Source organism: Phalacrocorax aristotelis, chromosome 2 (genome assembly GCF_949628215.1).
Source record: "Phalacrocorax aristotelis chromosome 2, bGulAri2.1, whole genome shotgun sequence".
NCBI lineage: Eukaryota > Metazoa > Chordata > Aves > Suliformes > Phalacrocoracidae > Phalacrocorax > Phalacrocorax aristotelis.
Window position 1 is genome coordinate 48,580,648 of NC_134277.1, and position 26,566 is coordinate 48,607,213.

A 26,566-nucleotide genomic window follows, 5' to 3' on the forward strand; every position below is an offset into this window, starting at 1 on the left:
AAAGTGACAGGTCTTAGGTCTTACCTAATATCCACACCTATTTAAAATGCCTGCAATGCAAAGCAGCATTTTGGAGGTCGAACAGAAAATTGCCAATGCAATACAAAGTTAATTCAAAATGTGATTTAAGGCATTAACAGCATCATTATTTTCAGTATGGGGACTTGGAGCAAGTCAGAGATGTTTGACATCCACAAGTAGCAAAAAAGCATCAAGCTGTTAAGATCAAGAAAAGCAAAGCAGGTATTAAGACTGTAGTTGCTGCCTAAGGCCCCAGAGAAGGGGGCACAGATTTAACTTTAAAAAAAAGAGTCAGATCCTTCACATGCATTGGCATCTTTCAGTCCTTCCTGACAATTCCTTCAGGTCATCCCAACAGCATCTTGCAGAGCTCACTGACAAAACAGCTACTGCACTGAAGCAGGAAGCAGAAGCGCCAAGTACAGCCTTGCACATAAAGGCAAGCTGCCTGTTCTCTCTCACTCGGAGACTCCTACCACTCAGGTCCCTTGTGCTTCCCCCCCAGCAGCAAGGGGTTAGTTGCCCCAGCCTAGAACAAGATTCTCAGATGCTCCTTGGCTCCTCCTTTCATGTATCCACAACTGATAAAAAGACAGCTAGAAAATAAAAGTAGAATACACCCCCCTTCAAAACAACGGAGAGGTAAATTAAATAGACTTTGAAGAAATTACATATACTTCCCCAGACAACTCCATTGGTCCTGTGCAACTGGATGTCATGCTTTTCTGTTCAAACAGCCTGCAACAACTCTAGCTGCTTAAAACACAGCTCTTCAGATTTCACAGGCACACACACTTTTACCCAGACCAACACCGTGCAACTTACAGTAAGTGCAGTAAATAAGAGACCCAGGCCCCACAGTTATTAAAAGGTCAAACAGTCTGTCAAATATTGTGGTTGTCTGAGTAAATTTCCAGCTGCTGGAAACTAGGGCCTTTGTTCTGCCTCTGGTTCCTGTCACAGACAAACAGGGAGCACAGTCAGACAAACTTCACCTCTTCTCAAAGGCGGTTGGTTCTGTGGTTCCTGAACAGATTCATGAGCACCCAGAATGGCAGTACCTCAACAGCGCCTCTATTTTATAGAAATAATTTATTACACCCTCTTTTAGTACAAAAATTTACAAGCCAGTTCTTTTTGTCCGGTTTCCCTTTTCCTCTCCAGTAGAAAAATACCCAAAGACTTAAAATTCATGTAAAACCTAACTCCATTACTGCATGGGAAATGCAACAGAATTCTTATCAACTGCTATTTTCCCAACAACAGACAGATAAAAGATGTGATAAGCATCTCACAAAGTACTGAATTATTATTATACAATGGTGTCCCTGAACAAAATCATTACATTACATTTTCAGGACATTTTTGAGACAAAGTGTTTTTTGGATGAGCTCTTGCCACATATTTAGATGCTACTGGTAAACAAAGCAATCTTATCTATGAGTACGATTGTAAAGTTATTTTAATCTCAGGACAAATTACAAGTGAAATTCAAAGTTTATATTTTTTCATCCTCACCAGAAAAATTAAAAATATTAATTTCAAAATGTACAAATTAGAAACACAGAATTAGCTCAGTGTATTCTGGATCGCTTGACTCTGCTCATTTCTCCCAGTGCTTTTCTTTTCTGGGACACTCCAGTTCCAAGTTCTGCATTATTCTGAAGGTAAGATTGAGCTTCTGGCAGGCAGTAAGACTCCATTGGGGGAGGTGGATCCTTCAATAGAGGAAGAAAAAGAAAACAAAAGTGGTTTAGCTCAAGAAGCTTCTGAGAAGAAAGAAACAGCTCATTGGTTTCCTAAAATTTAAAATAACAAAACGAACGCTGCACACCTCCATTTTGAATACGTTTTTTGCAAGCTCCCTATCCTGCAACTGATCCCACTGCCAGCGCTAGAACAAGTCACTTTGTAGCATTTAAAATTTGAGGCCACAGACCAAAATACTCAGCACGGGCACTTGTGGCCACAATTCCTGGCAAAGGAAGCACGGGACCGGTCGAGCAGCAGCCCCTTTCAGAGGCTTGAGGTGACTGGGGTTGTTGGAGACAAGGGGCCTGCCCCATCCCCAGCCGCCCCTGGGAGCGCCCGCGGCAATGCACACCTGGATGAGGTAGTCCGCGATGTACTCTGGTTTCAGGCAGTTCACTCCTTGTGCTGCCGCCTCTGCTACATTAACCCTGGTGTCGTCTGGCTTCAGCTTACTGAAGTCAGCAAAGAGATGAGTTGCTTCTTTGAAGAGAGACACAGAATGACCAGAGAACACCTACAGATTGAAACATGACAAAGATGAGTTTATCTTTGTGCTTTTTCCCCAAGACAAATGCAGTTCATGACCTACAATTTAACTCATCAAATTAACTAGCAAAGCAGGGGTAAATAAAATACCATTTACAGCTGCGTTCTGTACCATCATGCACCTTCCAGGAAGGGTGATCCTTCTCATCAGAGCCGGGCACAGAAATTCTGCCTTCAGTTCCCACCAGCACTACTGGCCTGTGTGACCTCAGACAAGCTGCCCTGCCTGACCACATGCAAAATGAAGGTGACGTAGCTTTTCCCTCCCACCCTTTCATCGTATCTCAGCAATCCTGTGTAAGCAATCTTGCTGGTTAAGGCATTTTACTCACATGGAAAATGCCCAGCAGAGAATTTAACAGAAAAAAAAACCCAAACAAACCGAACATATGCATATTTAATTATTCAAAAAAAAAAAAAAAAAACCACCATACTTTTGCTCCTCCTGACTGAAGAAGGCGCCTGAATCCTGCTTCCTTGGATTGGTCAACATTCAGGATCACTTTCCAGCCACTGAAAGCTCCCTAGATAAAAGCCTCAATTTAGTCAAAAGTACATTGGTACTAAAATCTATAATTTGCTCCTTTCATGAATATCCATCAGATGAAGATTTGTGCTCATCTAGTTTTGTCTTTAAGTATAAATGGCCAAAAAAACCCCACACAACATACAACTATTGGGCCAACACCATAGTGCCAGGCAGCTTGACACCAAGCCCCTTCACCTGCATAGGGAGATGGGCAAACTGATCTATGAGAAGACTCTTAGCAATGAGTACTTCTTCCAGAACACCAGGCACTTTTCCACAGAAACACATATTAAGAAAAACAGTTACTTGGAAACAACACTTCCCTCCTCCCCCATGCACTTCGTTATCTACTCAGTTACAATAACAGCACCTAGGGCCAAATGGTTGCCTCCCACAAGCACTCACTCTGGTTTACAAGTAGGCAATGGGTATAGAGGATTTGTTACAAGCATTCATTTAAGAAGGCTATTTTAATATACGTGCAAGTCAAGATTTCTCCTGATGTGACTGAAACATCAGGCATATTTCTACTTTTCAATGGATACTCAACTGCAATGACTGATTTGAGAAAGGAGTTAAAAGGCTTTGGGGAGCCCAATTCCACTTTCAAACACCTCACTGAAAGACTATGGGACTTGCACCATAAAAATCACAGAAGGTACTTTAGGAAAGGTGCAAACTTGTGCCATGGTTGAAGCACAACAGTATTCTCGCTGCTAGAGCTTTGGAAGTGCTGTCCAGAGAGCTGTATTCACCTATATGGCACAGCACGGGATTTGTAACTGTTACTGCTGGTACCAGCTGCAGTTTCCTAGTTGTGCTAGAACTGGGATAGAGTTAATTTTCTCCACAGTAGCTAGTATGAGCCTGCGTTTTGGATTTGTGCTGGAAACCCTGTTGATAACACAGGGAGGGATGTTTTCATTACCACCGAGCAGCGCTTACACAGAGCCAAGGCCTTTTCTGCCTCTCACCCCACCCCACCAGCGAGCAGGCTGGGGGTGCACAAGAAGCTGGCAGGGGACACAGCCGGGACAGCTGACTCCAACTGACCAAAGGGATATTCCGCACCATATGACATCATGCTCAGCATATAAAGCTGGGGGAAGAAGGGAGACGTTTGGAGTGATGGCATTTGTCTTCCCAAGCAACTGTTAGGTGTGATGGAGCCCTGCTTTCCTGGAGATGGCTGAACACCTGCCTGCTGATGGCAAGTAGTGAGTGAATTCCTTGTTTTGCTTTGCTTGTGTGTGCAGTTTTTGCTTTGCCTATTAAACTGTCTTTATCTCAACCCACGAGTATTTTCTCACTTTTACCCTCCTAATTCTCTCCCCCATCCCACTGTGAGGGGAGTGAGTGAGCAGCAGTGGTGCTGAGTTGCCAGCTGGGCTTACACCACACCACTAGTAAAGCTGAGTTAGGTTGGCTCCCCAGACACCTGAAGTGTAATTAATCATCATCTTCTTGGCCAAGGGACATTTACATAAGTAGCCACATTCTAGCTTTGCAAAAAGAGCAAACAATGGTTCAGGAGGAGATTAAGACTTCTAATATGCCAGCACTAAAAGGTTTTTTAAAAGCAAATTACTTAACTAGAATATATCCAGCTAAGCCATTTTGTTCTTAATAACAAGGCAGATTACCTTTCCCTGCCAGTTAAATTTCTGAGTTTCTTGGTGACAATCCCTGTCCTGTCCACCCACACTGTACAACTTACATGAGTATCTAAATACCTCAGTGATACCAGTTTCTTGCCTCCCTTTATGAATTTTTTTCCTCCACCTCATGGCTGCAAGTGCTAGTTTCTTCTGGTTTACATTGATTCCAGGCAAAACATTAAGTATGGAATTACTTCCCCACTCATAATCTTCTTCCTAGAACAATCATAAGCTTGAATTATAAAGCAGTCCTGCCAACTTTACCAGCAGAAAAAACAAATAAAACACACCAAAATGAAAAAAAAAAGACAAAAAACCCCAGAACAAATCCCAACTCACTCTAACTTTATATATTGATTTTACCTGGCCAAAACAGCTCTAGTTAAAATTAGAGATATGGCTCTTAGTTGCACATAAGTATCTAAATCAACTAATGTTTTCTGTGACATCAAGTCACATTGCAGACAAACAGATTCCTCTTTCAACAGAATTCAACAGCAGGGCAAAGCAACTCACTATTCTGGACACCATCGACTACATTTCTGCAATGTCTTCCAAAATAATGAAAGCTCGTTTTGACACAAAGATGTGAACCAGTCTATAGGCATTATTTTAAAGTTAGCCTGGTCAATGTAAAAGAACTGCTAGACACAGGAGAAGTGTGAAGGTTAGGGAGGTGACGAGTTGGAAGAGAGTTAAAAAACGTTTATGTATGTGGTTATGGAGTTGGATCGCTTAAGACTATTACATTCATTTATTGAAAAGATCAGGAATTACTTCCTGGTGTAACAAGACTGACATAAATTTAGCTGATACCAATAAGAATTTACCAAAAGGTACTCAAGCTTCGATTTTCAAAACTAACTACAAAAATGCGGGTATTTTATTTGTCCTATAGCAGGAGTTTGGTCTGGGACTAGTTTTCAGAGAAAACTTTGACAAAACTTTCTTAGACTTTGGATCCCCTAAAACTCCCAAGGCTCAGGCACCCCATACTGCTAATTGCTTTTGAGAGGTTAAGTCCTTTCCTAGTAGTGCAAAATAAAAAGAAATGAGAAGAAGTGAAACATACTTATTTCTCAATAATAAGGTCACATGCCTGAACAAAGCAGCCAGCTCCTCTACATGCCTCCAGGTAGGAACGATGAAGCACCCACTTTCCCGCAGCCATCGAAGCCAAGAACTTTTCATTTCGAAGAGGATGTCCCACAACAATGTGTGTGCAACTTGGATCAAAGCACTGCTTCTCAAGTACTATTCCACCTTGGAAGTGAGGAATGAATTTGACTCAAAATATTTAAGGGTCATACTCTACCACAGAGAGTCAACTCAGAGTGAGAATGATTTGAATATACTTAATATTATCATATGTAAATTTGAGTTATCATTGAAGTGACATGGGAAGAAGCTGGCAAGAAAGGAGGAGCAGTCAGGAAAGAGTGGCTCTGATAAAAATGAAGTGCCACTGTAACACGGACAGCAATGAGACACCAGAGGACAGCAGTCCTGGGCACTTCCGACAGTGAAGAATGAGGCCCTTATGGAGGCAGCTAAAAGAAACTACCAGAGACAAAACCGTTGCTGTTTGATGGCAAAGCTGGTCACTCACATAATAACAACATATTCAAAAATTGCTCACAAGCACAGAAAGCCATAAATTTGAGACCTCAGATCTGATGAGTCATTAACAGAAGCCCTTTCTTTTCCCCAATGAGCCACAGCTGACCAGCTTACAGACACATACTATTCTTTGCATTTTACAAATATCTGGTACCTAATTCCTCAATCAGATGGCAGTAATCAAATCTTTCCTGAGGATTAAGAGAAGACAGCTGAAATTTACGGTGTTTTTCTGGTTCTTCATCAGCCTTCTCATCTTCTGTAACAGCCTGGAAATACAGTAACAGATTTTGAAAATCTGACAGGAAGATTAGGTTGACAGCTGACTATTTCTCTGCCAAACATTCTGGGTTAGTTTTGTATTAAGTTTTCTTTTAGCCAGGAAAAGTAGAACCAAACCTGTCAGACGCTTGACAAAAGCTTAGATCTTATCAAAGCAACGTTAGGCTCCTGATTAACATCCTCTTGGTTCCCCCTTTCTTCAGGGCACAACTGAACCAATCTGTCATAAAAACTAATCCTTCATTCATATCCACTGAATGCCAAGCGGAACACATGAAGAAACCATCATCCATCTATCACACTGCCTCATTCATTCAGACTTTCTATAACTTTGAGGGCCTCTATGCATTTCCACTACAGCTTATTTACTAACATGACACGTTATGCCTCCGAAGGCACATAGCTGCTGAAAGTTTGAGCATCAAGTCATACACTGTGGGCAAAAGGCTAAGCTCATTTTCCTAGCCACTTCCAAGTTCACTATAACAAAGCAGAATTGTGAATGAGGTTTTTGGCAGAAAAATAATTTTAAGTTTGTACCTAAACGTAAATTCCAGATACCACCAAGGAAACAGAAGTCTAAACCTTTTTCCATCAACCCAACATGGCTGGAGGAGCTCTGAGTAATACACATAGTAACCCTCCACTCCAAAGCCCACCTCAGCATTCCAGCAGGAACTAATAGGACAAAAAGCTTAATTTGTCTGAACAAACAAGATTTATTTGAACAAACATTACTTGTTCAAATTCTTGAGGAAAGGAGGAAAGAGGACTACACAAAAGTAATCCACTTCCAAGATTTTAAATGCAGATATTCACCTAGTTTATATTTACCCTCAATTTCGAAAGTTCTTGAAGTGTCACTACAGCTCTCAGAACACAAATGATCACAAACATTTCTTCATAAGACAAACCTTTTCTTTGGGCTGCGGTGCCACAGGAGGGTTAGCCAGTGGGAAAGCAATGCTGGGGGCCTGTGGAGTGGGGATCAAGTGATCTTTAATTGGTGTTTCAGGATCTCTACAGACAGGATTTTTTAGACCCTCCACCAAATCTCCATCTCCAGCCTCAGGAACAGCTGTGAGAGTAAAACATTTTTGCATGACTTGTCTTTTGCTGCATATAATTATGGATAAAGTTTAAATAATAGTAGTAAAAAAGTAGCTATCCTAAAAGGACAAAACACAACTGCTGCTACAACGCGCACAGTTACATTTCACTGTTGCCCTTCTTAAAGATAGTCTTCCAATTGCAACCCCCCCAGGTGCAATATTGCAGACTCATGTGCCTGGATGCCTTGTTTTGAAAAAAAGAAAAACCTCAAATGGCCTAATTTCTTTGGCTAAACTGCACTGATTCAGTTGAACCAAAAATCAATTGAATGCATTTAGCTAATTTTCTTCAACCTCCTCTACGACAGAGTCAGTTTTCAGGAATACTGTCGCCAGAAGCAGAAACTCTGTAAGCAGATTGAGGGAAGGAGTTGGAGGCAGGAAGAAGGTAGTGGGGAGAGAGAAATGAAGGATTCCACCATCTCTCAGGAGGCAGGAATGGGAAGAAAGCAAAAACAGATGAAAAAACATACGTATGTTGCTTCCTTAGCCCTAGCAGTAGACTAAAGACTTCAAAAAGAACAGGGACGATAAATACGGTATCTTCACATAATCCTGACCTAAGCATGTCCACTGGCAGCTCTGACACACCCATTTTTCAGGCTCATAGGTATCTTCTTCCTGTATCTCCATTCTTCACCTATCAATATTCCCACTATAATTTAGAAGATTCTGCTACTGGTATTCCCATTTGAATTCCACCATACCCACCTGAATTATTACCTGAAAAACAGCTGTGGTTCCAAATAAAAATTTGGAAGCTTCCCTAAAAATAATCCACATTGACTTTAAGACAGGTGCTGCCTTGGTGTTTGACCAAAAATGGCAAATGGACAGGAAAGCTTCTCTTCAAAAAACAGCAACACAAAATGGAGCTCAAAGATGTAAAATTGTATTTTTGGCATTCAAGAAATGCCAACAATACTCACTGTTTTTTTTTCAAAAGGAGAATTCAAACACTACTGTATTTTAAAAGTCTCAAAGATCAAATGGATACTGTAAGCAAAGAACAGGGATCTTGTATTTCTGATTTTACCTATATCAGCAATCTCTGCATCAGCTAAAGATCCTTTGACGGCAGGCTCATCCATGTTTTTGTTGACGTTACTCTGACCTTGCTCAGTGTACTGGGAAGGACTATTAGGCCACTGGAAGTTGCTGACAAGTCTTGCTCTCTCCTCCCTTGCAGTAGGATCGTCCCAGATGATCTGCTCGCTCTGGGATGGCTCTGTGTTTATATCTGTGAGTGCCTGACGGGATTGCCTAAGGGAAAAAGCACAAATACCTTAAATATTCATTTGTTTTACAGAAGACTACCATACTAGAAGGTAATGTGTTACTGATCACATCATCTGTGGTATCCAAGTGACCTCATTATTAGAAAGCATGGCTAGGAAAGGGGAAGTTTTCAGTATAAATGCAACTCCAGCAGCCTGGCTTTGTGGGCCTAAGTGTCAGCGTGACTGAAAAAAAGCAATCAAAATATCAGTAGGAGATGTTTTTATTTGGCGTCATATTGATAAATTATTCCCAAAATCAGTGTACTCTGCTCTTTACTGAACCTATTAATTTGCAAATTAACACCAAGCTAAAGGAACAATTTTGCAAGGTTTCCATTACTTTCTCACTGTAGCTCAGCACTGTTAGAGCTCAAATCCTACTCTCTGGAGAGAAAAGAGCACAGAGGTGCTTTGCAGGAATACCTACTACTGGTATATGACCCAGGTACTGAAATACTGCAACAATGGTTTCTTCAAAATCTATAAGAACACCAACTAATCCAAAGAGAAAGAAATTAAATCATCTGGCATAATTCAATTCAAACCTAAAAAGCAATCATACTATTTTATGATTTTTTTGAAAAACAAAAAGAAACCTACTATGGGTTAAGATAATATTCATTCTGACTTTATCTAGCACATCCAGTTAAAGATTGTGAATTGCAAGAGAAGCAACTGAAGTACATCAGTAGAGAAAGATAATACATCTGAAAACCCTGGAAACCTACTCACCTTTCAATGACTGTCTAAGTATGCACCACGAGGACAAAATAAGATACGTTGAAACACAAATCAATACCTTAGGGCTTCCAAGACCCTACTTCGGCCATTTCGCACAGACCGTGTGCTATCAGGAGTAGTTGGCAAACCATCAAAACTGTTTCTTGAAAGGGAACCTCTTTGCCCTTGTGGTTTCACTAGCGATGTAGCAGACATGATCTCCTGCAGCTGCCTTTGGAAGTTCTCCCTCATTTCTAGTGCTTGGGTTAAAACTTAAGAGAAGAAACAAAACTCACAACATCAAGACTGTTATATTGTAACAAGTGAAAAGTAACTAAAATTCTGGTCAGCTTCCCCCACCCTGCATCAGTACTAAACCAAGACAATAAGAAGTGTGAAAAGGTATCTGGGAAAAAGGTATCTAGGAAAACTACATATGCCCTGAGTCACCTATTCCTAGACACATGTAGAAACCTCCATTTGAATTTGCTCACGTGATCTAACTTTTATCCACAATTCTTGCACAACGTATTTACTTATATAAGGAAAAAAAAAGGTATACTTTAAACCAGTGATTTGTGATGTTAAAGACGAACTTCAGTGTTTAAAAAACCAAAGAAATAGCAATTAAGTAATTTGCAACGGATGAACATGATTTTCTTATGGACTGTCAGTCTTTACCACAGAGAGCAAAACCCTTCCCTCACATCCAGCAACAGTAAGGGCTAGCTGTGCTTGTCTGGTATATAAATTAGTACCTAAAGCTTCCAGATCTTAATCTGCATTCAGATTCAGAACCTGAAACTTTAAAAGGCTTATATTGATAGTTTGATGTTCCACAACTATTCTGAAAACAGTGATTCATATTCACCTCCTTTGGATTCACTTGTAACAATTTGTTCTTCCCCTGCAGTGACCGTTTCCTTTATATGGTCAGTAGTTACATCATCTTCAGCATCGTCTTCATCCACTGGAATAATCTAAAAACAATTAAGACAAGTAGAATTCTGAAATACTGGGTGGTTTTTTTTTTGCTTTTTACTCATGTTCAACACTTGTATAAATTCTGAAGATGAATAATTTTGCCTTAGAGTAAATCTAACCTTTCTGCTACTACAATGGCAATAAAACAGTGAACAGCAGCGTCAGTTACACCACCTATTCTGCAGTCTAATTGTCTACTAAGGCAAGTTCACACTTTGGATCTCGTTACCTACAAAAGAAGGCAAAGACTGGACCTACATAATTTCAAATTTGGAAAGCACTTCTAATCCTGAAATGCCCGTGTCTCCCTGCATCACCCTAGAAGATGACGATTACAAATGCAGAAAAACCTTAAGGGACTTTAAGAACTATTAATTACTAGCTAAACCTGATTCAGTGCACCACTGAATAAGCATGAATGTTTTTTATTAATATGTTAATATAACAATTAAGTTAACTGAATCCAAATTGCTTCATAGAACATGAATTCATATCACACATTATACCTCAGTTTCCTCGGCTGGTTTTCCAGTTGATGGAAGTTTACTGGAGGAGGAGAGCCTAACATCTTGCACTGTGCTGATGTCCAGGCTCATTTTGGGATTGTAAGTGTGAGGAAAGAGAGATTCAGGAAGCCGTTTATATTCTCGGGCACTCTGTAATAACATCAGTTAACAAAAGAAAGATGGGAAACTGATTGCGATAAAAGAAATTCCACATCTAAACATAGGAAAAGTTTATAAGAACACAACCGAGAAGTACTTTACACAAGAGGAGAGTGTGGTTCTCATTCTGGGAAACGTGTAATAGACATGTTAAATGGAAAAGAATTCTTCTCCTCATGGAGAACAATGTAAAAGTACATCAGTGAAAATTGATTGCTCAATTTATAAATGCAAAGCAGGATGCAAAACATCAGTTACTATATGTGTTCAATATAAATTCAAACAGAAAATCCACTGCCATATAACTGGTTTGAAACCTCCATTTCCCTTTGCTTTTAATAAGGTAACAAAGCAAGCTCCATACCTCTAAAAGCCAGTGTTCTGAAACAATATGTATACCCCGTTCTTTAACGGATTTGTATTCCTTATTGTTGTCATTTTGTCCTCCCTTGTAGATGAAGTGTGTTACTGTTTCATCAAAGCACCATCTAGAAAAGAAAACAAAATACAACTTGAAGATATAATTTCCTATCAAAAAATATTAGAAATCTATCCCAGAAATTGTTCTATCCCTTATTGATGGTAAAATATTGTTTTGCCCATTTTGTTATGCCTAAATAAACAACTCCACCAACAAAAAGACGACAGCATTCAGTTTCAGGATAGAACAATTTCAGTGTCTTTTGAAAGCGTTCCTGAAGTAAACAAAACTAAATCTGAAAAACATATGGAAGAGGAGCGGGTTTACTTCAGTTTTCCTGTTTTTTATCTAAGTAATAAATAGATACCAGGGAGGTGGCGAGGGCAAGATGGCCTTACTTTGCATTAGAAATGAATGGCCTTATTTTGCAATAGAGAGTGTTTAAGGTGGTGAAATCTAATGTTTAGCTACAGCAAAAGGTCATACAGATAAGTATATTAAAATGCTAAGACTCATCTTTATCAATGTATCAATGCAGAAGCTTAGACACTGTTTGTATCAGTTGATACCTGTAGTCTGCCCCAAGAGAAGCTGCTACTGCATTCAGTTCAGTTTGCTTCTTACTAAGTTTTTTACTAACACATATAACAACTTCAGCTAGAGGCTTGGGCTCTTCTTCCTGTTCAAGCAGCAGGGAAAAAATAGGAGAGTCATGTTGGAAAGGTTTTTTTATCAATAACAAAAGTACTTTACTGTTTAGTGAAGCATGTAGTTAAATATGCAATAACAACAAAACTAAGATAAACATGTTCTATCTATTTTAGCTACTCCCAAACTCCATGGGCAAAACTCAGCCCTATTATCATTCTGTGCACTAGGAATCTAAAGACAAAAGGATTCTCTCTCAGCCAGTCTCCCTGGAACATATTCTGCTCCTTTCATTGCAGCCTGAGCACTTCCTGAAATTAGTGAATTATCAAACCTGATGCCACAGAAGTATTTCAGCTCTACTGCAGTGAAAAAAATAAGAAGTAAGAATAAGGACTACACAATAAGAAGTGAAAGCCTTCCCTTGCTGAAGACCATTAGCTTTCCTGCCCCTCCTTCGCAGTAAACAGTGTACTAGCATGGCAAGCAATACATAAATTCTCCTTTCCTCCTAAATCTTTCTGTTTTCTCTCACTAGGGTAGAATAGACTGAAGAGGCAAAATGACTACAAGAAAAGAGAACATAACATGTCTTCTATAAGAGGGTAAGCAACTGATCATATCTTGTACCTCCTAGCAAGCAGGAGAGCAGCACCTTGCAGAGGAAGATAGGAAAAGACACATGCATTAAAAAAGAGCTCCTAACTAGTCCAACACAAAATATTTAATCCTGTTCATCTGAAGCCTAGGAATTTCTTAAGTGTGCCGAAATCCTCTTGTTCCAATACTACAAAGTCTAAATTGGTACATATTTATATGCCATGTTACTTAGCAATTGCTTAATATTCAAGATAGTGGTACAGACAGCAGAAGGTTTAAAAATCCTTTGCCTTCCAGGCGGAAACTCTTCTACCTTACCTTCCTTTAACTGTCATTGAAGAATGCATAATCACATGGATTTCTACTCAAATAGATCACACAGCAAAATTCACAAATGACTTTGTAACTTAGATCACAAAAGATACGGCATTTTCTTAATATGCGTATGCTCCCGAAACTCAAAATTTCGTACCACTTCAGGCTGTACAGTGGTCAGCTGGGGGCTGGCACTAAGAGCTACTGTATGCCTTGTGCTGTTTGCCAGTGCCAATTTCAAGTTTCTGCCGATGACTTCGGAGAGAGGTGTGCTCAGTTTCCTGGTTTTTTGATCAGGACCTCTTGGAGTTTCCAAAGCTGCCAGAGCATCCTACCAAAAAAAGAAGCAATTGACTGACTTTCAGGAGCACATTACAAAATTCTCACTCAAGTGCAAGTTTCACAAATATAGTCTGTAGTAAGATTTCACACTCCTAAACTAGGACGGTGTACTACAGCAGCAGCTAGCAACTGCAACTGTAGTACTATTGCACAAAAGCAGTACAAGACAACCCCTATCTTAGAGTCTGCATAAGCAAAACAGGAAGATACAGTATTAATCTCTCTTTTCACTGCCATCAATGAAAGCTGCCCTCACTGGAAAACACAGTGGCCAAACCCAGGTATTCCTAATCCCGAACAACTACTTTAATTTACTAATACCTCCCCCCACAAGAGTTGCATATGAGTATGTGATTCTATCTGCACTTTTAGAACACCAAGTTTCCTACTGCCCTTTTTTCAAAAAAAAAAAAAAAAAAAAAAGAGAAATTTTGGTCTAAAATATCTTATGTTTGAAAATTATAAGAGTGGTGAACTATTCGATTTCAAAAAGCAGAGTACCAGTTGAATCACAGAATCATTTGGGTTGGAAGAGACCTTAAAGACCAGCTAGTTCCAACCTGCCCTGCCATGGGCAAGGACACCTTCCACTAGACCAGGTTGCTCAAAGCTCCATCCAACCTGGCCTTGAATACTTCCAGTGATGGGACATCCACAACTTCTCTGGGCAACCTGTTCCAGTGCCTCACTGCCCTCATAGTGAAGAATTTCTTCCTAATATCTAATGTAAATTTACTCTCTTTCAGTTTAAAGCTGTTAACCCTTGTCCTATCACCACAATCCCTGATAAAGTCCCTCCTCATCTTTCCTATAGGCCCCCTTGAAGTACTGGAAGGCCGCTATAGGGTCTCCCCAGAGTCTTCTCTTCATGAGGCAGAACTAGCTAAAGAGAACACCAGATTCTTCTGGTTTTGTAATATGTGTTTTGTTCTATTGCGGGCAGAGGATTTAAAAAAAAAAAAAACACAATGAAACAACCAATCCACAAAGAACTCCCCAAAACCCCAACAACTTTGCAGAAATTCAGCATATTCATCTTTTAGTTAAGGCCTCAAAAATTAAAAACAAACCTGAAGCCTTCCAAAGCACACCTGAATCATTCAAGAGCTGCTCCAGCACAGACACTCCCTAAGTGTCAGGGGTTTTTTTGTTCTGTATTAAGACTAGTAGTTTTTCTAGCCTCTCGTGACCTTCAGAATGAGACAATGAACCCAAAACCCTAATGCATTTTTTAATTTCCAAAAACAGTTTTATAATTACTATAAAGGCATTAAATTAAAACATCTCATTAAAGTACCATTTCATCAAAATATAAGTAAACACTTCTTTCCAAATATCTGGAGCAATTATAAGCTTTCTTGTTACATTTCTCAGTCTTTAGATTTACGAACACAGACTGTGTACTGTGTGTAGAACACGAGTATATCATGCAATAAGCACAAAGGAGCTTTCTTAAGGACATTTTAGCATCCGTCAGTCAATAAATTTAGTCCACAGGTCATGAACTAGAAATATATATAAACAAACAAAGCCAGTTTTCCTGGCTTTATTCAAAATGGAAAGTCTGTATGTTAACAGCATAAAAAGGGGTAAGCACAGTTTTCTGTGCTGTATTTAAGTTTATGCGCATCTTTAACCCTACTGGCTCTACAGACAAAAAAAATTTGCGAAGATGACCACCTTTACATCAAAAGAAGGCTTGAATAACTTGTCTTTGGAAAGAAATTTTGACGGTGTATCAAGATGTAGAGATGGTTCTTTCTGTGGCAGCCCCCCTTGTGCAAGAGTGGTTGTCGTCTTCTCAGTATGATGGGAGATCACAGCTTGGAAAGCTTTACTCTGAAACCTGTTGATATCAAGAGGGGTCACAGCTGTTTTTTTCCCAGCTTCAAGGAGGTAAGTAGGTTGTTCTGAATCAGGAGATTTAATAGTTGCTGGTGTCTTGCTAAGCTGAGTAATGGAACTCTCCTTATCTTTGAAAGAAACAAAGAAAACATAAGCAAGCAATCTGATTTTTTTCTTTTGAACAGTTCTCACATGCACTTTTATTTAAACAACTGAAAGTTTGTCTGACTTTCCTTTCCCTAAAAAATAATTCATATTCCCCTCAATAAATGCTCTAAACTGACAGTTATATTTTAAAAGCCAGTATCTCAAGTGTCTCTTCCAGTTAACCACTTAGTTTGAATTAGCGCTCTTCCTAGAAAGGTTGGGCTAGATGATCCCCAAGGTCCCTTCCAACCTGTGATTCTGTGATACACTGCTACTAAGCTTGACCCTAAGTGTCTGAAAAAGAGCGAGCAACCCCTCACCCACTCACACTGGTTGCAGTTCCACACGTACCTGCGTAGCTCACGTAAGTCATACAACAACTATCAAAACACATATCCAAAGAAAAATGTAATACACAACACATCCTTCCCTTTCAACATTAAGGATAACTTCTCCTCCCTGGTTCCTTAATTCCCATGCAACGTAAAGTTTCTTTCACATTCATGACTGAATCACACCTCTTTAGGTCACTAAGTACACTTCCAGTCCCTTACGCCTTTGGATTAATAGGACCAAGATTTAGGCAGGAATAAACCCTTGAAGCTTATCCATCATAAACACTTCTAGATACGCACAACTTATCATCTTTATAGCTCAAAAAAGATTAGCATGAGAATTGCTTTTACATTTTACTGCTCATTTCCCCTGCCCCACCACCACCTTTCCTTAAAAATGTAATATATTTTAATATATAGGTAAGATGTGCCTATGCCAACAACATATGGGTCACTAAGTCAGAGGACAAAAATTTATAATTAATTCACAAAGGAACTGGTAAAACAGGTCTGCTAACATTCGGTATTAAATCACTGTAGTCTACATCTTAACACAGAAGAAATATTGCCAAATAAAAGGTGTGAAATAACTGGAAAAGGAGCAGAAGCATTAGAGATGAAGTAGGCATGAAGGACTGAACACAGGGGCATCATGCCATTGCCCATCAACGAGCATGAAGTTCTAAGCTGGATCTATTATCAACTCCCACGCAACCTACAGAGCAGCATATGTGTCCCAAAGGACAAAGCTGAGACACTGAGCTTGATTCCCAACTGACTGATAACCACAAGACTCCACTAGCTCCAAGAGACTTGCAGCAGACACAGAGTATCATTTCTATAATCACAACTCAACTCTCAACAGCAGGAAAAAAAGATATGGAAGAAGTACTTGTAAAAATATCCTTTAGCTCTAATACTTGGAAGATGTTAGGAAAAAAAAAATTCATGCCTGCCTTTATCGTGAACAGTACTAAGACACAATCATATTCCCTAACTTGCTAATAACCAACCTTCAGCCTCTGCATTTTCAACCAAGAACTTTCTTTCATCTGCTCTCTTTCCCGTCCTTGCTGACTGTAAAAGCCAAGCTACAGTGACTGCTGGCAAATTCCACTTCCTCGCAGCTTCATACTTGGAACCATCCGGTTCTCTCACCACAAGATGGGTGCTGGCAAACATTCCCTTTTTTGCATTGGCTTTCCGCACAAAGAATTCTTGGACTCTAAAATTAGATTAATAAAACATTCATTTAGCCATAAAAAAATTAATCTAGGGCATGTTTATACTATTATAAAATGCATTCAAGCGACAGAAAAAGAACCAGTAGAATTATCTAAGGCCATCCACTTTGCACTTTAGAGCTAAACCTACACCTACAAGCAAAAAAAAAGTTAACAGTAATGTTTTGCTATTATCAGTACTGAAAACATAACATTTCTCATATCCAGAATTTTTCACATATCCTGTTTCCAAATCATATGCTGGGCCTAACCTTCTTCTGCAAGATTAATGGGACAGGCTGGATTCCTTTCTGGAGCCAACAACCGTAATTCTAAATGAACAACAGTTTTCTTTAATATTACAGCTTTTCTCAAGGACCCAATCTTCCAAGAAGACACAGGATTGAGAACTCACCAACAAAGAACTTAGTCCAAACAGTCCACAAATCAGGTCTAAGCTATACAGTTTTGCCACTTTGTGACTAAACTTGTTTTTCTTAATGTTTTTCAAAGATCCTGATGAACTGGAAGCAAATAATTCACCATCCCAGAGGCTGAACCAGATAGTACTGAAGAGGAACAATGGTTCGTTCCTGGACAACTGAAGGGCAAGTCAGAAGGCCTGACACCTGAAAAGTTGACTTTTATTTTTCTCTGTTCTAGAGCAGAGCAAAAAGTTATGTGACTGAGTCACTGGGAAATATGACACTGAGCGTATGCTGGTAGAAATTAAGCTGTGTGAATACTGACTAAACTTCTCTAAAGGAGAGGAGAAGAACTATAGAATAATGTCTTATTGCTTCAGCACTAGGTTTATAAGTGAATAGAATCCAAAAGAGGTTTCACTCTAATATTTGTTACTCCTGTAGAAGAAGAAATGAAACACATAACAGATTTCATTACACTGGCTGTCTAAGAACAAGGTGAAATGGTGACAGGAGACATACCTTGCTCCCAGCAGTCCTGCCAGATAAACCAGGGAGTCCCTTTCTACACCAGTGAACTGGCTAAAAGAAAGAACACAATCCTCCAGAGGGGTAACTCCTTCCATTACTGGGACTGGTGTGAAAAGTGGATTGGACTGGGGATCTAAAAGGAGCTGCTGTTCCACACAGGTTATCTTAAAGAAGGTGAAAGAGAGAACAATGCAGATCAAGCCAAATAGCAACAAATCCAATGATGCTTCAGCAACTGTATGATAGCATTTATGGACTCAACAACAAGCAATCTTGCTTCCATCATTATATCTGACACAAGTTATTTCCCACTGAATCAGACAAATTCTTTTTTAGACTATTTTGTCAGGTTTGACATACTGAGTCACTATTCAGAACTTTTCAGTTACTACTCTTCCAACCCTGGAGGCTCCCTCAAAGTAGCTCAAGGTGTGATGTGAGATCTGTGTAGGTTTACTTCACAGAAAGTTACCAAGTACTGAAAAATACTAACAGCAGTTAGCCTACGTCATGTGCCCTCTCTTGGCAAATATGGTTAATATTTTTTTGGCTTTGAGCTGTAAAGCTGACTTGCTCTTCTGCCCCAAGTTAAAAAGCCATAAAAAGCATGAAACAAGAAAAACGTAAGCACAAGAATATGAAATGAAATCACTATTAGTCAACTAGCTCCTTCTACAATTCATTATTTAGAGAAAATGCTTCCAGACTTTCATATAAGAAGCCTTTGAGTCATGACAATGAAGTCCTATTTAACAAACCTGTAGAAAATGAAATGAAACACATAAAAGATACCTTATATTTGCAGAGGCTTTAAAGCATGCTTTCATTTAGTACATTTCAAATGAAACGGGGCTAATCTCTCAGTATGTTACTTAAATGTAAGTCACCGATAACTCTGCGTTCCGACAAGTCGTATTTCTAATATAGATACCTGTTTACTTGTGGAACTGAAAGTCTAACTCTCTTACCAGCCATGTATTTGTGACAACATCACCAACAGTCGGCTTCACCGTGCACCCCAATAAAGGTACCACAGCATAGTCTGCAATGGTTCTGCTTTGCAGCGGCAGAATTTTCCCAGCATTCTCCTTTATAATATCTGCAATGTAGGACTCATCCTCTTCACCAAAACCCAGAAGAAGAAATCTCTTTCTGACAAATAAGCCTCCTTCAACCACTGCAGAAGACTCTCCCAAAGAACCATTACAGACAGAAGACTGATCCTCTCCTTGAACAGCCAAGTGAGTAACATCATTGAAGGTTCTGGATGTTAGATTTTCAACTTCATCTGAAAGGAAAAAAAAAAAAAACCAGAACAAAAACAAACCCCAACAAACCACAGTAATATTGCTTGACAAGAACATCAAAGACAACTCAAAATAGTGTCATGAAGAAATGACAGTATTCTATTGCTTTCAGCCAGGTTTTAGTTAAAAGCTCTACATCAGCCTGTTTAAATTTGATTTCTAAAAAACAATACAGAAGTTAACATACTACATGTGGCTAGCTTTTTAATAAGCAAATGCTGCAAGCACTCAAATGCTCATTATGAGCAGTTAAACCTTCTATGGTATGCTGAGCCTCGAACATACCTGATGTAGAATCATTATTTACATAGAGAGAGAGGAAGTCATCTTCAGCAGCTTTCTGGTGCTTTATAACCTCCACAGGTTCTTTCTTCAAGAGACTGTTCTTTCTGGGAGGAATTGACTTCATTCCAGGTCGCTCCAAAATTGGGTTCTCTAACGGCTGGTAATTTAGAGGGATATATTGCTCGACTGGATGTAGATAACCTTTAATAAATGACTCTAGCAACCATTTTGCTGTCACTACATGAGGCCTATAAAATAAAGTGTTATACAAACAAGTTACAGCAGGTATCAGAACTGTGATTCTTCTTTCTCACTCCGCAAATACTAGTATATGCACACACCTGAAGTTTGTAATTCCAGTACTAAGCAAGCTTTTGGCACTTAAAAAAAACAACCTCTGGAGGTTTGTAAATTCTTTCAGTTTAAGAACAGAGAATGTCATACTTATTTTCTGTAATGTCAATTGTATCTGCCACTGCTGGGTTGCCAAATCCTTCCTCCTCAATATATTAACAAATACACATTAACACCTCTTTTCATCGATAAGACGACTTGTTTTTCTATTCACTGAGGTGACCCATGGGTACCCAAAGGACTACAGTATTCAAGAGCACACAAGGATGTACTTATGAATACTAGCTGTAAGCCTTGTCGTTTAAGTCAAGAAGTATTTAGGATTTTCAAATCAATACATTTTTTTCTTGTTTACAAGGTGGTAGGAGAAAGAAATCAAGGCAGAAGTAGACCTTAAGCAATATAGTTATCATAACCTGTGAGCTGCCTTTTCCAAAAAGTGTTTCAACTCATCATTATTTTCCCCCAAAATGACATGGGTAACATCTTCATTAAGTTGATTAAATCGAACACCACCACCGCAATTAATAAGCCTTCTCATTTTGTCCAGCTTCCGGCCACTGAAGCCACACAGATAGATCTGCAAAGAGAACAGAGAAACCAAAAAGGGCTTTTAAGAAAAAAAAAAGGTAAAAAAGAAGAAAAAATAGAAGTAGGATATTTTGGTATTATTTGTTTTGACTGCCGCAGAACACAGAAACTAGTGGTGTTACTTCTGAGAAGCAGCAAAAAAAAAATCAAGTATTTAGAATTTGAGTAATTTATCTTTGCAAATTAATCTAGTAAAACTTCAGTATTTAATACTGGAATAAACCCCCAGCCAAAGTTGTACAACCAAGACAACAGAAAAACCCACCCAAAACCACACACCAATACTAGAACCCATTCACTACAGTGTTTATATGTCTATAAATATACAATCTTATATTTATACTACATATTTAATACAATTATACACACACATATGTAGACACAAGCAAGCTACAGCATGTGGACACAAAATAAATCTGGCATTTGCTACTGACCATAGAAACAATTTACTCAAGCAGCAATTGCCAGTGCTTCAACCTAGTTGCTTCCACAGGGTTATGACTGAACATTTCAAAGTCTAGATTGTTAAACATACTCGACATCCATCTAACAAATCTTCAGGGGCTTGAAAAGAACTTATATCCAAGTTTTCCAGCTCATCAGGAAGAGGATCGAGTCTGCTGCTCATAGCAGAACTACATGCTGTTTCATTAACACCACTCAAATTGATATTGGAAATGTGGCTGACATCCGGAAGGGCATGATCTTTAAATAAAATTAAGATAAAGATGCATTAGTTTTGGCTCATCGCTCTCTTCTGCTTCGCTAAACAAGATACAAGACTACCACATACAATTCTGTTGTGCTAGAATGCAATGTAAAGTCTGAAGAATAAAAAATACTAGGTAAGTACAACCTTGGCTAAACAGAGGGTTTTATTTATACACAGACTGAGTATGGTCTTACTAGCAACAGCGCTTATGCACCTTCTGTTTATTCCCAAAAGGATATCACCTACGAGATAGCAGCCAATGAGACTGGTTTTCAAAGCTTTTATTCCAGTTTTGTGGCCACCTATTAGAAATACTCTTAAAAATAGAAAGGCCTCTCTGTGGTAAAGAGAAACCAACACGAAGCTCAGCGATTTAAGAGAGTTATACGCAGTTTCCGTAATACCCAACTTGAATTCCCAGTGCTCTGTTGGTAGTGCTAACCCAGTGCCCCTGCTCAGCCATTTCCTGAAGTAGTAGTCAGGAATGGGTGTTTGGACAGACACATTTGAAGCTGGCTGTGTCTTTCATGCTGCCATGTTTGTTTACTGCTTTTAACTTTTCTTCTGTTAATAGCATAGACTAATTTAAAACAAATACATGAAGAAAAAAATAGAAAAAAAAGAAATAAATCAGCATTTGTTTTCCCCCAAGGCTGCTGTAAGATTAAATTCATAACAGACACTCTTTTAAACTATAAATATATGAACAGTTGTGCTTTTTTAGGACTTGGAGATATACACCATTGATTCTCAAGCAAAGAATCATACACCTAATTCCAAGTTTACTTTTTAAACAATTATGCACGTTTCAAGTCTACACACATTGGAATATTCAATGCGTATAAAAGCAACCTGTTGTGTTTTAAGCATCAGCAGAATCAGAACCCAAAATGTCAAACCAGCATTGCAAAAGCAAGCAGCATCCTACTTATTTGAAACAGTTCTTCCTCCCTGCTACAAATGTTTCCTACCTTACTTTAATATATTTTAAAAGGTGTTACTTACCATCAGGCTTGCCGGCGCGATTCGTAGGTGTTGACGTACTGGGTGTACTACTCAGTTTTGATCCAGCCTCTATTTTATATATTGTCTCATCCTGACAGAAGCCTTTCTTAATGCTGTCAGAAAACCACTGCACAGACACACAGTGCACATTCCATTTTTTGGCACATTCATACTTCTGACCTTTCAAATGTAAACACAACAAAAATCACAAGTTACTAAAAGGCTAATGCATCAAACAGTGATCACTGAAAGATGGCTGGACATGAAGACACATAAAAACTAATTTCAATGTGCAAGCTGTGCTATTCTGGCCTCTTCTAATAAGCTGATTGTTTATTCTCTAACTAAAATTAGAGAAAAAGATGTCATTGATGGCTAGCTCAAAAGTACAGTCTGGACAGGGCACTAAAATAAAAAGGGCTTTAGCACTTGGGGTGGGGTGGGGTTAAAAAGCCCCAGTATATTTCCCCATAGGGAAAGGGAGGGAGATTGGGGAATAAAAGATGATCCTTCCCATTCTTCTCACAGTAAAACTACAATCCTTCCACCTTCCAAAAAGGAAAGAAAGGGAGCTTTCATTTTATCTTAACAGGGAGTTTAGAAGGCACAAAGAATAGATCAGTTAAAAAACATTAGTCCACAATGCAATTTCAATCAGCATATAAATTAAGACCTATCCTGCTCTCCCAAAAAACCCTTAGTTTTTCTTTATGCTCCCATCCCCTCCAAGATCATCCCATTTTCTTCCCTTAAATACCATCTGGGTCTCTGTTTTTTCCCTCTTTTGTTCTCTCTCTCAAGCCTTTAGAGCAAAGTAAGGGTGCCCTGTGTTACTCTTCCCCAGAGACAGTGATTCCCTAAACAGAGTAGTAAGAGCAAAACTGAAGCAGACACGGGGACAGGTCAAACTCTTACACTTACACATATTTACCCTACTTCAACTCAAGAAGTGAAAATAATATTTACTCTGCAAGTTTTACCTTTTGGCTCTTGAACTATGAGGTGAGTACATTCATTCATCTTGAGCTGCCCCGTATATTGCCCACCGTGCTCAGCAGTGAGGCGCTGGACTTCCTTCCTGTCTGAACTACTTAAGCCAGTTACGCAAATTGTACAGCCAAGGAACACAGGGCAAGCGTAGTCTTCCATGTTAACATCAGTGTATCTCATTATGCTAAAGGAATGAAAGAAAAAAAAGAAATAAAGTATTTTTTCTTCCAAGTAAAATCAACCAGAAAAAGAAACTGTCTGTATCACCATAAGAATTACCAGTCCCCCAAACAAAAACAGTTTTGTTTTGGTTTTTTATACCTTTGCTGAGACTTATCCCACAGTGTCTTAACCCAAGAGGGAAGCAAGATAGGCTTTTTCAGAGAAGCAGCTACTAAGTATTTCTTGCTGCCAACTTCTCCAGCTATAAGATGAGTTACTGACATATTGAGGTCTCTGTACACACGTCCACCCATCATCTGCACGTACTTATGAACTTCTTCCTGGGTGGGTAAAAAAAAAATATAGAATATTATCAAGAAAAAAGAAAGAACCTACATCACACTCACGTTCACCTTAAAAATACAAAATCGTGGGTTTCAATTGTCCATGGGTTTCAGTCATGGGTTTCTCCTAAGAAACTGTTTAAAACACAAAATGGATATATAAGGAAGCCTTAAAAAACCATCAAATATAATTTCAATTTTATTTGCATTTATGATAAGCTGAACATAATATGTCCCCTTAATAAAAATAACTCTAATCATACCATACGAGTAAAACTTCACAATAGTTGACACTTTAGGCAGTATAAATTAGAAAGAGATATCGGAATAAATAAAACTTCCAAGATAAACTAATTAAACCATAGCTGACTGGGTATTAAGTCTTCACCATGTAGTTTTGAGTAACCAGAAATACAGCATGTTGTCTGTAGCATTATAGCCACAGGCAAACTAGCAAGATAAGTGATCCATCTCATCAGTTAATAAAAATCCCTGAAACATGTATTTACTCCCATATTAATATAGCTGAGATCTTGGATGATTATATATGTATATGCTTATGTAATAAATACAGATGCATGCACAGACACACCACTATATACACTATTACATACTACATATACTTACAAGGCTCCCTCTTTCTCCATACAGCTCTCTACATAAACTATACATAGTCTACAAACTACAGAAACACTAGATACATCTAGACACAGGCGCAGTTAGACTTGTATATAGTATGACTGCTGCCTTAGTAATGAGCCATCTGAAGAAGCTGTCAGCTAAACGATCCATTTTTAACAATGCATTACCCTAACATCTTTGTCAAGGCTGGTACAGGATATTGTTACATCGGCCATAGTCATATTGTACACAGGATACTCAGCTCTTGGGACACATCGCTGGGACTGCATACAGTACAGGACTACCTGTGGTCCAACGATTCTACAACCAAGCTGCAATAAAACAACAGGAAAAAAATGCGAAGAAAATTAGCAGAAGGTACACTAGTATAAGCAAGGCTTTCCTTGTCCCTGAATCCTGATGAAGGCAGGGCCCTTGGTCTGTCCTGCTCCCCCTCTAGCATCTCCAGGTAGCTGACAGTTTTGGTTTTACTTTCAGCCGCAGATTTCCAACTGTAGGTCTTCTGGCCTCAGTAAAATCAGCAGATGCTACAGCTAACACACCAGAGAATTCCACCTAGCCTGTCTGTCTGCTGGACAATTCCTTGCAGGTCAAGCAAAATCACCTTACTCAGAAGATAAAAAAGTGAGAGCACCAGCTTAGTGACTCCAGCAGAATTGGAACTGATCACACTATTTATTTTTCCACGTGCTTCAAAATAACCCTTATTCTTTGCTAGTCATCTTCTTCCCTAAATACATGATGCAATGAAGTTTTAAAGATTATATTGTGAATACTCCATACTGCTATATTCAGTGCAAAGAGATCATGCAGAGTGTAAGGATGGACACGAGTGTTTCTAGAGAAGAAAGACTATAGCTAGAAGTAAGTTGATGGGTAGCGTACCTTTTTGAGATGATTGAAAACAACACCTCTAAAAGGATCACAAATGTAAAGTGATTTATCATTTTCTTTTATATTGAGTGCTGCTTCTTCTTCAAGGATTTGGAGATGTTCTTCTGACTGAAATTCTTTTATAGACTGCAAGTAAACCGTGCATAGAACATTTATTTAATTAACAAACCACAAATAGCCAACACTGTGGAAACTACATAAGCACATCTACTAGAAACAGCTCACGACAAAGCTACCACTCAAGAGTATATCGGCAGAAGGGCTAGAATCCCTCATATGTGTCCCCCTCATTCCCCCCCAAGTCTTCACAATACACAGACTTCAACATTCATCATACAAACTTTCAGGACCCTGCCAGGTTGCCTTTAGCCCCCATTAACCTCTTAAGGTGGAAACCAATCCACAGTGTCTTTCCTAAGTCTGCTTAGTGCTTAGATGAGCAACCGCTTTTCAGACCTGCCAAGCAACGTGTCACTTCACTAAATGTCAATAGGTTTTGCACTTATAATTGTTTTTTGTTCAAGAAGTAATTTCAACAAAATTGTTCTTGTTCAAAAAACTTTATTAAAAACTGAACACCTCTATTACAGAAATAGCGTTATTTCCAGATGTAGACGTATAAGCTACATCTAAGTCAACCACAGGAATCATTTAATTAGATAATTCACCAAGCTCACCGGGAAACGTGGTCAAACCTACTTACCTCAAGAGCTTTAAGAAAATACTCCGAGCTCCCAGAAGACTTTATGAATTTCACAAAAAATGGCTCCTTACTACCTTTCATCCTTTAACTGAGAAGCAAAGCCCAGTAAGCGCCCTGCCATTGTCGGCGCAGCCCGGAACCGCGCAGGGCCGGGCCGCACCACCCACCACCCCCAGAAGCTGCGGAACCCCTCTCGTTCCCACGGGCCCGCCCCACGCCGCCGACTTCTGCTGGAGCGGGGGAACGGGGAGGCCGGGCCCGCCAGCAGGCCCCTTCCCCAGGGCCTCCCCCACACGCCGGGGCCCTGCTCCACCGCCCGACGCGCCCACCTCAAGGCTCTCCCACACCCACCAACCCCGGCTCCGCAGCGGTGCTCGGCGCTGCCGGTTTAACCACGCGGCCCGCCGCGAACCCGGCCCCAAGGCGGGGCGAGCGCCCAGGCCCGGTCCCGTCTCTTCACCCACCGCCTGGCACCGCCACGGAGGGCGGGAAAACGGCGGCTCTCGCATTGCGCAGGCGCGGGGAGGGGGCCGACGCGTCGGGGGCGGGGCCGCCATTGGGCTGGGCGGGGCGTGG

The 26,566-nt window shown here is 39.7% G+C and overlaps 1 protein-coding gene and 1 long non-coding RNA gene across 6 annotated transcripts; one reads left to right on the forward strand and one right to left on the reverse strand.

The window, feature by feature from the left end:
- Positions 1-1,073: 1,073 nt before the first annotated feature.
- On the reverse strand, positions 1,074-26,538 carry TOPBP1 (DNA topoisomerase II binding protein 1). 5 transcript variants are annotated; one of them, XM_075083405.1, is made up of 28 exons: positions 26,455-26,538; positions 25,991-26,078; positions 25,279-25,413; positions 24,561-24,704; positions 23,567-23,748; positions 23,236-23,429; positions 22,256-22,435; positions 21,074-21,243; positions 20,364-20,527; positions 19,594-19,841; positions 18,970-19,289; positions 17,993-18,165; positions 16,836-17,047; positions 15,176-15,468; positions 13,311-13,484; positions 12,160-12,269; positions 11,534-11,657; positions 11,011-11,160; positions 10,392-10,500; positions 9,600-9,792; positions 8,557-8,783; positions 7,323-7,486; positions 6,281-6,395; positions 5,606-5,769; positions 4,582-4,722; positions 2,754-2,843; positions 2,126-2,287; positions 1,074-1,739 (listed from the first exon to the last, which is right to left on the reverse strand). In XM_075083405.1, exons 2-28 carry the CDS (start codon positions 26,069-26,071, stop codon positions 1,596-1,598), a joined length of 4,563 nt encoding a protein of 1,520 aa, XP_074939506.1. In that variant the 5' UTR covers positions 26,072-26,078; positions 26,455-26,538; the 3' UTR covers positions 1,074-1,595. The 5 variants fall into 5 exon arrangements, 4 of the variants coding, with proteins under 4 accessions (XP_074939506.1, XP_074939505.1, XP_074939504.1 ...); XM_075083404.1 differs by having other exon boundaries at positions 26,346-26,475; XM_075083403.1 differs by having other exon boundaries at positions 26,342-26,464.
- On the forward strand, positions 12,777-19,887 carry LOC142052797 (uncharacterized). Its single transcript, XR_012658998.1, has 2 exons — positions 12,777-12,843; positions 17,559-19,887. It is a non-coding gene; the product is annotated as an uncharacterized LOC142052797 (long non-coding RNA).
- Positions 26,539-26,566: the final 28 nt, after the last annotated feature.